This window comes from Mus caroli, chromosome 1 (assembly GCF_900094665.2).
Source record: "Mus caroli chromosome 1, CAROLI_EIJ_v1.1, whole genome shotgun sequence".
Lineage (NCBI taxonomy): Eukaryota > Metazoa > Chordata > Mammalia > Rodentia > Muridae > Mus > Mus caroli.
In genome coordinates this window covers 73,136,132-73,148,885 of record NC_034570.1, presented here as the reverse complement: position 1 = coordinate 73,148,885, position 12,754 = coordinate 73,136,132, and the positions used below count along the sequence as shown (strand labels likewise).

The 12,754-nt window shown below is 44.7% G+C and overlaps 1 protein-coding gene across 1 annotated transcript in view; it reads left to right on the top strand.

Moving 5' to 3' along the window:
* The window catches only part of Serpine2 (serpin family E member 2), a 62,810-nt gene that overhangs the window by 29,039 nt on the left and 21,017 nt on the right, over positions 1-12,754 (top strand). The window contains exons 2-3 of the mRNA XM_021172390.2: positions 6,717-6,997; positions 11,344-11,571. Of these exons, the coding sequence (XP_021028049.1) occupies positions 6,739-6,997; positions 11,344-11,571 (487 nt within the window). The 5' untranslated portion in view covers positions 6,717-6,738. The remainder of the gene's footprint in view (positions 1-6,716; positions 6,998-11,343; positions 11,572-12,754) is intronic.

Here is a 12,754-nt window from a genome sequence, read left to right as displayed (position 1 = left end):
TAGACCAGGCTGGCCTCGAACTCAGAAATCCGCCTGCCTCTGCCTCCCGAGTGCTGGGATTAAAGGCGTGCGCCACCACGCCCGGCTGCAGGTGTGTTCTTACTGATCATGCCACCTTCAGAAGAATGCGGACAGAGACAATCAATGAGGGAGCATCTAGGTTTGAAGAACTAAGATCCTAGAAACAGAGACCAGAAGAACCGCAGAGCTTTCCCAGTTGGTTGGTTGTCAGGCTGAGAAGTAGTTATGGAGAGATACAGTGCTGGGGGGGCTGGGGTGTGTGTGACACAACATAACCTTCCTTGCGGTACTGTCAGTTGCTCATTCCAGGTGTGTGGCATTGTTGTGACCCTTCTTTTTATGATAGGAAGAATTCAGGAAACTCTGATTTTACCCATCAGTGCTGTATTTTGGTCAGTCTTACCAGTTTTTAATGTCAGCTGACTTCTTATATTGGCCTCAGCCATTGAGCCTCCTATGGCTTTCTTAGCCCTGGGAAGCAAGACAATTCATGTGCAAGCAAGTTTTAGATACACCCCAGAGAACAACATAAATAAATGTGGGCGCTTCATTGTCTCTGTCTCCCAATATTGCTATCATTTATGGGATTTATGAAATGCGATCTCTTAGGTCCAGTTCTTCCTGCCAGCCCCAGACTCCCAGAAATAAGACTGAGACCTGAAATATCTTTACAAATACCTTGACCATGTAGCTAAGCTCTACTCTGACTAGATCATAACTTAAAATAACCCAAGACTTTGAACCTACATTCTGCCACTCCACTACATGTGCCCAGGTACCATGTGTCCATCTTGTCACATCTCCCCTGGCCAACTTCCTTTGCTTGGCTCTATCCCAGAATCTGGTTTGCCTCCTGGATGTCCCACCTTCTGTTCTACCCTTTCTTATAGGCCATAAGTTTTTTAATTGACAATTAATGCATCCATAGAATACACAAGATATTTGCTCTACAATCTGTAAATACTGTTTTACTCTAAAAAGAGCCAGAGAAATGACTGACTGTATGAACCCAAGGAACAGAAGACAAGGAAGCTGAGGACACTATGCCATCAAATTGGATGTTTCAAGGATCAACTTGAAGTGACTTATTTTGAGTCTCAACAAGAATTAATATTTACAGTGGATCAAGCCCCTAGAAGATGTTGAAAAATATGAGTTTGTAATGACAGGAAAACAAAACAATACTCTAGTGAACTCAGAATTTTCTCACAAAGTCTTTTTGAAAATGAGAACTCTTCTGCACATTTGTCCCAGCTTTAACACCACATACACACAAGCTCAGAGTAGTCAGCTATGCAGGTTTTCTTTTTATTTATATTCCTACCAGTGAATGGAGGAAACTTAATTATTACAGCATGTACCATGTTGCATCCCCTAATAAAAAAGGTACCTGGGCAACAATCATGAAACAAAAGCAAAGAGAGCAGTTGATCAGTCTCCTTACCCTACTACTTTGGACAACACGATTACAAAGTGGTCTTACAGCTAGAGAAAGTATCCAAGGAGCTAAAGGGATCTGCAACCCTATAGGTGCAACAACATTATGAACTAACCAGTACCCTGGCTGGAGCTCTTGACTCTAGCTGCATATGTATCAAAAGATGGCCTAATCGGCCATCACTGGAAAGAGAGGCCCATTGGACATGCAAACTTTATATGCCCCAGTACAGGGGAACGCCAGGGCCAAAAAGTGGGAGTGGGTGAGTAGGGGAGTGGCGGGGGGGGGGTGGGGGGGGTTTTGGAGAGGATTGGGAATGTAATTGAGGAAAATACCTAAAAAAAAATATTAAAAAAAAAAAAAAAAAAAAGAACAAAGTGGTCTTACCCAAAGAATGAATTGAGCTGCTTAGCCTCTAGATTGGAGGTGGGGGGTGGGGGGTGGGGTGGGCGTTTGACAGCCTTCCAGGCAGAAATTTTTCTCTTCTTCACACCATACTGTCTCTGCTGTCAACAACCCTGTTCTGACTCTATCCATTTTACATACGACAGAGGAATGCAGTTACCAAATTCCCGTGGCATTAGAACCAAAGCTAAAGATAAAGCATCTTAAGAATTTGTGTTGTTGATGTTCTTAAAAAGCAAGAGGGTTATTGACTTGTAATGGCTAGAGCTTATGACTACCTTGATTCATATAAAATTCAAAATATAATAGAATACAATCAGGACCGTGTGAACACTTGATAATTGACATATTGAAGAGTTACTGACTTTTGCTAGGTGATAATGATATTGTGAATTTATATCCTAATTAGGATATATATTAGAATGATTCTGAGTGCTGTTATATGTTTATAGTTTGCTTCAGCATAATATTTGTCTTTCAAGAGATAAGCCATGAATTGGTCATTATCATTATTAAATGTCAAATACTGTTGACTTACATTTTTCCATGTATTTTATGTGTTTTTGAAATTTTCCATAATACAGTATGTATACGTCTGTGTGTGTGTGTGTGTGTGTGTGTGTGTGTGTGTGTGTGTGTGTGTTGTGTGTGTGCATGCATTCACATGTAGTTTATTATTGTTAGCTCTTCCAGCGTATGTTAGCAAGTGGTGGAGGATAGACTACTGTTCTTTCTTTAGACACTCTTGGGTCCCCCAGAGCAGAGAAGCAACAAAGTCTTAGAGCCTGTAGATCTCTGTCATGTTCTCTTCACACTAGTCCATTTCCATAAACCTGCTATATTAAGTAGAACACATGGACATGGTATTTATCATCTGCTTGTGCTGTAGAGAAGGTATGTTTTATATAAAAATAGCTTGTTAAGTAGAAAACAAGTGCCACTGTTTGCAGGGCTAGCTCATATTCTCTTATTTAGTAGGTCAGCAATGAGGCTGTCTAGGGCTCTGTTTCCAGGTCCCTATGCATCGCAGGCTAGGGGTAGACAGCAGCTTCTCAGGCAGAAGGCAGTGAGGGCTGCAGAAATCAAGGCATATGACCAGGCCCCAGAGGGGCAGCCCTGAAACAAGACATTTGTGGTGAGACTGGGGCCCCAGCAGAACCAGCCCTCTCTTTTTTCACATTTCCTGTAACTCTAAATCCAGACTTGAATGTGCTGTCTCCTGAATTTTAGTTTCCTAAAATATTTTGGAAATTCTACACTTCAAACCAAGCTCTGAGCAGTGGGATTACCCTCACTTCTGCCTCTGATTTAGTGCATACCCATGATACAGCTCTAAATAGACCCTGTGGGCCCCAGGACTCTAAAGGCCGCTGGTTCTTTTTTTTCTATGAGCTTCCTGTCTAGTGGGAAGGAGGTGGGATAATTTGAAAAGAAGCCAAATGAGAGATGCAGAGAGGGGGTGAAGAAGGCATCAGAGGCAATCAGGGAAGGCTTAAAACACTGTCTGGAAGAGTTGAAAGAGCTCTGCTCGTCTCAAACTGAACAACAGAAAAGTAAAGGGAAGCCCAGGGCCATTAAGAGCCCCCAAAGAGGAGAACTGGGAAACTGATGGTCTCTATAGCCCACCGATGGAGGATCCCATCCCACCCCCCTAGGTCAAAGGAGTGCCATGACCAATCAGACGGAAATGTGGGAGCGAGCCGCCGAAAGCTTGAGAGTGAAATGAGCAGAAATTTCAGCTCTGCCTGTGTAGAAGTAACAGTTGAAGCCATAGGGTCTATGGCATGCTTTTCCCTCTCGTCTGCCATGGGCAAGTGACACATTTTCAAGTATGCATTTTGAGTCTGGCATTTGCAAAGCTAGCAGCCCATTATTTACCACACTAAGCCATGCTTAACACTCAGAGCACTACCCAATTTCTTCAGGAACATTCCCCTCACTGGGAAGGGAGAAAGCCTTGGAGCAGGAGAAAGCCAGCATTCGGAAGGCTGTGCCTGTGGCAGCAGCTTTATTGGTAGGCATATGATCTCCCTCAGGGATGGCCTAAAGCACGTGAATTGCTTTTTATTGTTGTAAAAACGTTATTCGAGAAATTGAGACAGTCGAGAACAGATTTATGAACTTTGTATCCACAGTTCCCGGTACATTTGGGCCACACACTTAGTCTTTCTCTCATACTAAAGTTTGAAGAGTGATTTCTTTTAAAAGTGAAAGTAAGCAGGAAGTTGCTGCGTTCTTCCATGGCTGGGCTCTCCCTGATCTTGAGACGAAGCCTTTTAAAACTTGCCACACTTATTTCGTGTTAACTGGCATCTCTGAGCATATGAGTATCATTTGTTATTAGCACTTATGCAAGCCTGGAGTGAGTTATGGATCCATCTCTCTCCTCCAGGCTCATGAACTTAGACGTGTGTACAAGCCAAGTGAGTTTATATTTGAGAAAATTTGGCCAAGCAGAAGTAGGCCTAGAACATCCATCAATAACAGCCCTGATCCCAAGTTTCACACAGCCTGGAAACTGCCCAGTGTGCATTTAAGAAGCCGAATGTGGACATCTCTCAAAAACTTCCCCCATCAAAGAAACCAAGAAAAACACCCCCAGTATAATGAAACTGTTCTTAAAAAGAAAAAAAAGTCATAACTGAGCAAAGTTCTGGTAACTAGAGTAACTTTGTTTGGGAGACTGTGCATGCTGATGCCAAGATATTGGGGCTCTTAAGATTTTTACTTCCATTTGTCCTCCTCAGCACCCGCCCATCCCCCACCCCCTCAGCTTTCAGCTACCAGTGACAAAAACAACATGTCCTTTTGTGCCTTTTGGGTGTACAAACTCAACCATTTATTCAAACATTCCCTGACCCAACAGAGTTTCTTAGGAGTCAGTAATGGAAATTGACGAGGTTGGCGGATACAAGGATTCTACACATTCTCTGTATCTGCGATTCGTTTGTGGTATGTCAAGTTTCAGAAAGGAAACTCGACCCCCACGGGGAGAAAGTGAAGAAGGAAAATCTGGGCTAGCTTGTAGGAGCAGTGAGCAAAGCTCCCATGGTCACTGCTTGGAAGCCCTCCAAGGTCCAACAGGCTCCAGGAAACTCGAGCAATTGTCATGGTATTAGAACCGGTCCAAGGTGCCAGAGTCAAAATACGGCCACCACTGACCACAGTAGAGGGCTACGTGGGAGTGTATGTAGGTCACTTACAGATTGTGAATTCAGACAGGCTGAGTTTATACAATTATTTTTACAACTAAGCTCTGGAGAAGCCCCAACTGTTGAGAACTTTTAGAAGGGACCTATTTCACAACGTGTAAGAAAATTACAACATGTGCCTGAATGGTACATCCTTAGTGGCTTATTACATATTGATAGCCAGGTGGGGGGGTTCTGTTTGTGCTGACGTTCCTGGCCCCACCTAGATGATGGCATTTCCTCGGACAAATTTTGGAGTTCACTGGGACGCTCATGACTCAATACAAGCATTTCCTCAACCATATTCAGTCAACGCTGGTTTGATGCAATGAAAAATAATAAAATTCAGAATTGCTCTCCTCGTCCCTGGGGCTTAAGCCCACAAGTGGTTTTTGAGGGTCAGCCACGCATAGTGTGGGAGATTCCCAAAACATGGAAAGGAAGGCAGGAAGAAGCAGTTTACCCAGCCCCGCCCACAGTCTTTCTTTTCCCACAAGGTCACTGATTTCCACTCACTCCTGGTCACCTGACTCTTCAATGACTTCCCTCTGTAACCTACTACAGGTGACAAGGGGATCAAAGTAGCTCCCAGGGAGAGTTGTGCCTTGGTAAAACCTCAGGCCTCTAAAGTAGAGAGCAAATTAGCAACATCACAAATTCTGCCTTTGTTTTCACTAAGTGCTGCTGTGGAGTTCTAACTTAATGGGAGCATTTGCTTTCCCATAAATACACATAAACTCCTGCCTCCTGTCGTAGGCAGAGAAAGCCCTGTCAGTGGCAATCAAGGACTGAAGCATATTTAAAAGCAAACAGCCATAATTGAAGTTCTCAGTGGAAAGCAATGCCATCCGCACCGTTTATGGATTTACCAATTGTTCTGCCCTGTTGTAGCTTTAAAGCTACCACCAAAATTTGTTTTAATTAACAGGCCACTGTGTGTGGTACAGTGAAAGAATCAAGTCTGTGTGGTCCTAAGAAAATCCCCTCTGTTTAAAACTCTCCACATGGTCTCCTGTGACCCTTGCTGTGGGTCTACCTTGGCGTCTGTCACACGGCCCAACTATTCCTCCAAGCCCTTTGTGCTGCTGTCCTTTCGCTTGGCTCTCCCTGCCCTCGTCCATGCATGGCTGGTTCTTTTCTCAATCTTCAGTTGTCCTCGACTGTGTTCCTTCCGCAGAGGTGGCATTCCCTATGACGAGACCCTCCCCTGGCCCTTCTTTTACCCACATCACTTTGCTTTATGACCCTGGCTTTTTGTCTTCTCTGAAGTTACCTAATAGCTTTCTGGCTTATTTTCTCCATGTCCCTCTAGAAGGACAGGCTGAGAAAGACCAGGGTCATACCCATCAGATTTACAGTTGTCTGCCTACTACTTAGAAAAGAGCTTGGCATATAGAAGACCCTTGAAAATAATGCTTTATATGATTGACAGTTTCAAGAATTACATAATGGTTTATAGCGTGATGTCTAGTTCATACTAAGGATCTAGCAGATGGAAGTTGACTTCTTTCCAGCCCTGTCTGTCTAACCCCTATGCATTAGAGGCTAACTTAGCACAACATTCTGTTATCGTGAGCACAGGAAATGAGATCTACTTGAGCACAGTGTACTCATCCTTTGTGTTTGCAAAAGAGTGATATAGTTCTGATTTTTTTTTTTAGGCTGTCCTTGTTGGAAGGAACCATGAATTGGCATTGTCCTTTCTTCATCTTGACCACAGTGACCTTATCCTCTGTGTACTCCCAGTTCAACTCTCTGTCGCTGGAGGAACTAGGCTCCGACACAGGGATCCAGGTCTTCAATCAGATCATCAAGTCACGGCCTCATGAGAACATTGTTGTCTCCCCACATGGGATCGCGTCCGTCTTGGGCATGCTGCAGCTCGGGGCTGACGGCAAGACAAAGAAGCAGCTCTCCACGGTGATGCGATATAATGTAAACGGTGTGTGTGTGTTCTCCTTCATCAGTGAGGCCTTGCCCGCAATCCTGCAGGCGAAGGGTCATGGCTTGGTCTCTGCCTAATCAGAGAAGCAGGGCAGCCAAGAGACATCATACTTTGCCATCTGGAACATGAGGCCAGGGTCTTCTAGAGGGAACATAGCATGCCCGACATTAGGAGCTACTCTTTAGGTTCTGTAGCTGTTGGGCTTTGTGTTCTCTGTCTATCAACACTAATGCTTTCTCTCTTAAGGAAAATCTTTTGTGTTATAGGCATCCTTATAAAACAGGTCCACACTAGAGACTGGCTATGTGGAACCCTTATGATGGTGGAGCTGCTCTGGATTGATAGGGATGGGGGTGAAGTGAGTCTACAGGAGTGATATATGTGCCCAGAACTGTGCGAGCACCAAGTGTGAATGAAAACTGAGTCATATCAGAATGAACTCTGTAGAACTGTACCCATGACTACTTCCCAATACAGTCACCACGCCACTCAGTAAAACTAGATGGAAGGCACAGGGAATGTCCCTTTAATTTATAAAAGTTCATTAATTTTTGTGGGGTTGGTATGAGTAAGTTCACGTGTGTATGTATCTGGGTGAGGAAGTGTGTGGAGACTAGAAGTGCATGTTGGGTGTCTCCTTCTGTCATGCTTCTTATTGGTCTCTCACTGAAGCTGAAATTTACCAAGTGAGCAAGACTAGCGGGCCAATGAGCCCTGGAGATCCACCTACCTATGCTTCCCCAATGCTAGGATCATAGAATAGACATATACCACCACACAGGCAGGTTTTATATAGATGCTAGGGATCTGAACTTCTGTGGCAAGCATGGAAAGGCATTCCTGCCTTGACTGAGGCATCTGCCCAAACCACCTTGTCTGCTGATCTAAAGCTAGTTAGAAATCAGAAGTGAAAAGCTAAATGACCTAGAAAGAAAATAAGAAAGGAAGAAAGAAAAGAACAGAAGGCACTAAGGCCCAGGCACTGGACATTGGTAACTAACATATGCTTGTAATCATAGCACTTGGGAAGCCAGACAGGAGGATCAAGAAAGAGTTCAAGACCAGTCTGGCTCTATAGCAACCCTGTGTCAGAACGTTGAAATGAACCTGGAGATGTAGCTCAGTGCCAGGGGGCTTGCCTTACATGTACAAAGCCCTGTGTTTGGTATTTAGTTCCACAAAAGGACAAACAAACAAAAACAAAAACAAACAAACAAACAAAAAAACAACCAATAACAGATGCAGGTAAGGCCCGGTGAGAGAGGCTCAGTGTTATTGAAAGGCAAAACTTGTTTTGAATTGTCTTTTCAGCCATAGGAACCTGTGTGTGCAGGTAGGATTTCCCTGTAGGGTTAGCTCACTAATGTTGTGTCCCTTTCCATAGCCCTGGCACCCGAGAGAACGGGACTGTTTCTGAGCTCATCTTTGCTGTCACACACACTGAGCGTGAATGAGGCAGGCGCCAGTTACCTCACTGAAAAGTGAAGGCGCCTTCTCACCACGTTCTCCCTCCCTTCTCTAGTGATGATATTCTAGGACTCTTGACTGCATTGGCATTGACTCTTGCTGCCAAGAGTGCTAGTTCAGTGGTGGAGGAACGCCTTTCCTTGGCTCTAGCTGCTCCCACTTTCTTTGTGTTTCAGTGGAACCCACACCAGGCCTAGTGGTGCCCTCTGTTGGCAGTATAAACTTGGCCTGCTTCTGCAGGCTGCCTACCTGTTAGAGGTAAGGAAAGGCTGAATTCTTCGGCCATGATGTCCTGTCCCTGTAAGTTCAGAGTTCTGGTGATTTATCCCGCCTTTATGACTCACTGCTTAAATTTATGGCTGCTCTTGCTGCCATCCAGGGCCTGTCAGCCAGCACAGTTCCAAAATAGCAACTGGCGGGTGTTGCATCTCATTTTGTTTTGTTCAGGTTTAGTTTGGTTCCAATGCTGATACACCATGATTTTAGATCTATGCCTTCCTTGATGTTGGCCTGTTTACTACCAGTCCACCTCCACCTTTCCTCCCTCCAGAACCGCCAACAGTCGGATGTAGAATGTGATGTCAGGGTTCATATATACTTAAACATGTCGGAGGCTATTTTTGGAGCGCAGACTGAGGATTTGCTGTAGCTGATGTTCACCGAGGCAGGAAGAAGTGAGACTATTTGGAGTGTGTATGAGGATGTGGAAGACGATCTTTTCCCTTGAGAAGTGCATTAGTTAGTCTTACTTATTGCTGGAACAAAAGTATCTGGACGAAGGCAAGATTGAGCTCAGTTCCCAGTTTGGAGAGAAAAGGAGAGCAGGAACTGGAGGCTGCTGGTCATGTAGCCCCAGTCAGGAAGTAAAAAACAAGTGCCTGGTACCCAGGTGCCGGCTCAGGAGATGGTACCTCTTGGTGCAGAGATCTCCCGGGTGTCGCCTGAGTTTTACCACCTCAGTTAACCCAGTCTGGAAACTCTTCTACAAGCATGCCTAGAAGTTTGAACTCTTCCATGGTCCTAGATCCTGCCAAGTTGGCAGTTGGTTATCACAAGGAGGAACTGTACTTGTAGAGAGAGTAAAGCCAAAAGTGCCAGGGTTGGCACATGGCTTTAAAGGTGTTTTTTGACACCCTATTCCCTCCTTCCCCACAAAGCTTGTTGTTCTCTGTAAAAATGGTTTCCCCATAGCATGTTGTGAAGGTGAGTGAAGGTTCTGAAGCCCCACCCACCCACGATGTAAAGTCCTCCTTGTAGACCAGGGCATGTCGTGGCCCTGGCATTCGTGAAAGCTGAGGAAGATGCGTTTTCAGAATGACAAAGCAACCCTGAAGCATCATCAAGGTGACTGTGACAGGAATTTTAAGGACACTATAATTTTGAAAAACCCCCGGATGATTAGTGCGGTCCTGTAATCCGGCTCCCTGTGGAAACCCGTCTCATCCTTATGACATATTTTTTTTCTCTCTTTTTCATGCCCCCAAACTAAATGGAGCATGAATGAATGGCTCCTGTAAAATAAAGCTTATGCTGCCATAAAATTAATTTCTCTGCTTTCCAAGCTCAATATCAAGTAAAAACCACAGTGTTCTGCTTGGAAGCACATGACAATTTGTAATAGTCTTCCTAATGCTTATTTTATTCATTTTCTTTTCTCCAAATAGAAAAAAAAAATCACATTGTTAAATCCTTGGCAAGAAAAGGAAATAGTGCTTAAGGATATTAGGCAAGGGAGCTGGATGAGGATGCTTCTGACCACTCATGTCTCCCATGGCCAGAGTTCAGTTTTTTCATGCCAGTCCCAGAGGAGACCAGCATTCATGCTGATCACAAGAGGAACGTACCATGCCTGCTGGGTTCAGGAACAATTGTCTTAAAAGAAATTGTGTGGTTTATTTTCACACTATCCATGCTTCCAGAGACAGAGGCCCATTACAAAGCAAATTTAGCCTCTCATAACTCCTGTTTGGTTGTTCTTTACACGCCATGGTTCAAATGATACGGGGGTTTTTTGGAGTGTGCATATGTGTGTTATGTCTACTTGTATGTATGAGTTTAAGAGCACATGTACATCTGTGTGAAGATTGAAAGCAGATATCAAGTTTTTTCCTTGATTGCCCCCAACCTTAAGGTTTTAGGCAGGGTCTCTGTCTTAGTTAGGGTTTTACTGCTGTGAACAGACACTATGACCAAGGCAAGTCTTATAAAGGACAACATTTAACTGGGGCTGGCTTATAGGTTCAGAGGTTCAATCCATTATCATCAAGGCAGGAACCTGGCAGCATCCAAGCAGGCATAGGACAGAAAGGAGCTGAGAGCTCTGCATTTTCACCTGAAGGCGCTAGCAGAATACTGACTTCCAGGCACCTAGGATGAGGGTCTTAAAGCCCACGCCCACAGTGACACACCTACTCCAACAAGGCCACACCTATTCCAGTAGGACCACACCTTCTAATAGTGCTACTCCCTGGGCCAAGCATGGAAAAACCATCACAGTCTCTCCCTTGAGTTCACCAAATTGGCTTGTCTAGCTAGCCAGTGCTATTTGATGAATCTCCCATCTCCACCTCTTTCTGAAGGCTGGAATTTTAGGTGGGCTGCCATGCCTGCCCAGCATTTATGTGGGTGCTGGGAATCTATCTGAATGCCAGTCCTTATAGATTATGGAACAAGCACATGACTACTGAACCATCTCCATAGTCTCGTTATTTGAACAGGGTCCTACTATGTAGCCTCAGATAACCTCAAGTTTAACTCATGACAATCCCCTTGTCTCAGCTTCCCAACTCCTAGGATTATAAGTATGACCCACTCTGCCCAACAAGAGGATGTTTTTTTTAATATGTACATTCTCATAATTCTGATTTCTCCTTCAGGAGTTGGTAAAGTGCTGAAGAAGATCAACAAGGCTATTGTCTCCAAGAAGAATAAAGACATTGTGACCGTGGCCAATGCTGTGTTTCTCAGGAATGGCTTTAAAATGGAAGTGCCTTTTGCACTAAGGAACAAAGACGTGTTTCAGTGTGAAGTGCAGAATGTGAACTTCCAGGACCCAGCCTCTGCCTCTGAGTCCATCAATTTTTGGGTCAAAAATGAGACCAGGGGTGAGTGGTTCTCCTATTCTGTGTGGGTTCACTCTTGGTGAACGAGAGGGTAGGACATGGAAATTCTGGCTGTAGTTCTCAAGACCAGAGGTTGTTCCACCAAGAACTACCTGGATTTCCGCATTCTCCATGGGCCAGGGTGAGTCGGCCTGCCTTCCCATGGCTACCACTGGTCACTGGTAGGGTTTTCCTCCTGCAGGGTAGACAGCAGAAAAGAACACTGCCCTCCACATCTCTCCTCAGACTGCCATGCCCGCCCCCTAAGCCCTCACCCACAGGCTTGTGTCTGTTTGGCTGGTTTCCTTGCTTGGGTTGCCTGGTTTTTCACCTAGTGTTTCCTTGCCCTGGAGCATCCCTCTCATGCTTTGGTTTTGGCTTTATTTTTCTCATAACCCCAGTCTCACCTGCCATTGCCCAGCTGTGGGTGCCCTTCACTGGTTCCGTTTGGCCTGTGATTTCACCGTTTTGACCCCCCCCCCCCCATTATGGCGTTTTTTAACCTCACATGATGACTGCTTGTTAGAGATGTCTCTTCTCATTAAATGGAGGAGTTTGCCAGTATTTGGTGTTCCTAACCTACTAACCTGTAGGCCAGAAGTCTCAGAGACTTTCAGGAGGAGTATGGAGCCTACCACAACCAAACAAGGCTGTGCTGCTCTTGTTTCTATGATATACTATCCCGGCAGAAAGCTGTTTTGGGAGGAAAGGGTTTAGTTTAGCTCACAATTCCAGATCATAGACCATCATGGCAGGGAAGTCTGGCCAACGTCTAAACTAACTACTCATAGCATGTCCCTACTCATGAGCAGAGAGAAATAAATGCAAGCTCGGTTCTCAGCTCTCCCTGCTCCCACACAGTCCCCATAAAACCAGGAAACGGTGCTGTTCATTTTCATGTTGGATCTTCCTGCTTCAATTAAAACTGTCAATAAGTAAAAGACAATACTTTACTAATTCATTCTTCCCAGATGATTCTGGGTTCTGTTCGGGTGACAGTCAGACTAACCCTAAGAATCACTAAGATTGGAAATGTACTCTTTTGGTAAACCCTGCCCGTTGGGATCAAGCTTCTTATGACCTTAGATTACCCAGAGGTACATTTGAGAATACAGTTCCTGGGGCTGGAGAGATGGCTCAGCAGTTAAGAGCACTGGCTGTTCTTCCAGAGGTCCAAAGTTCAATT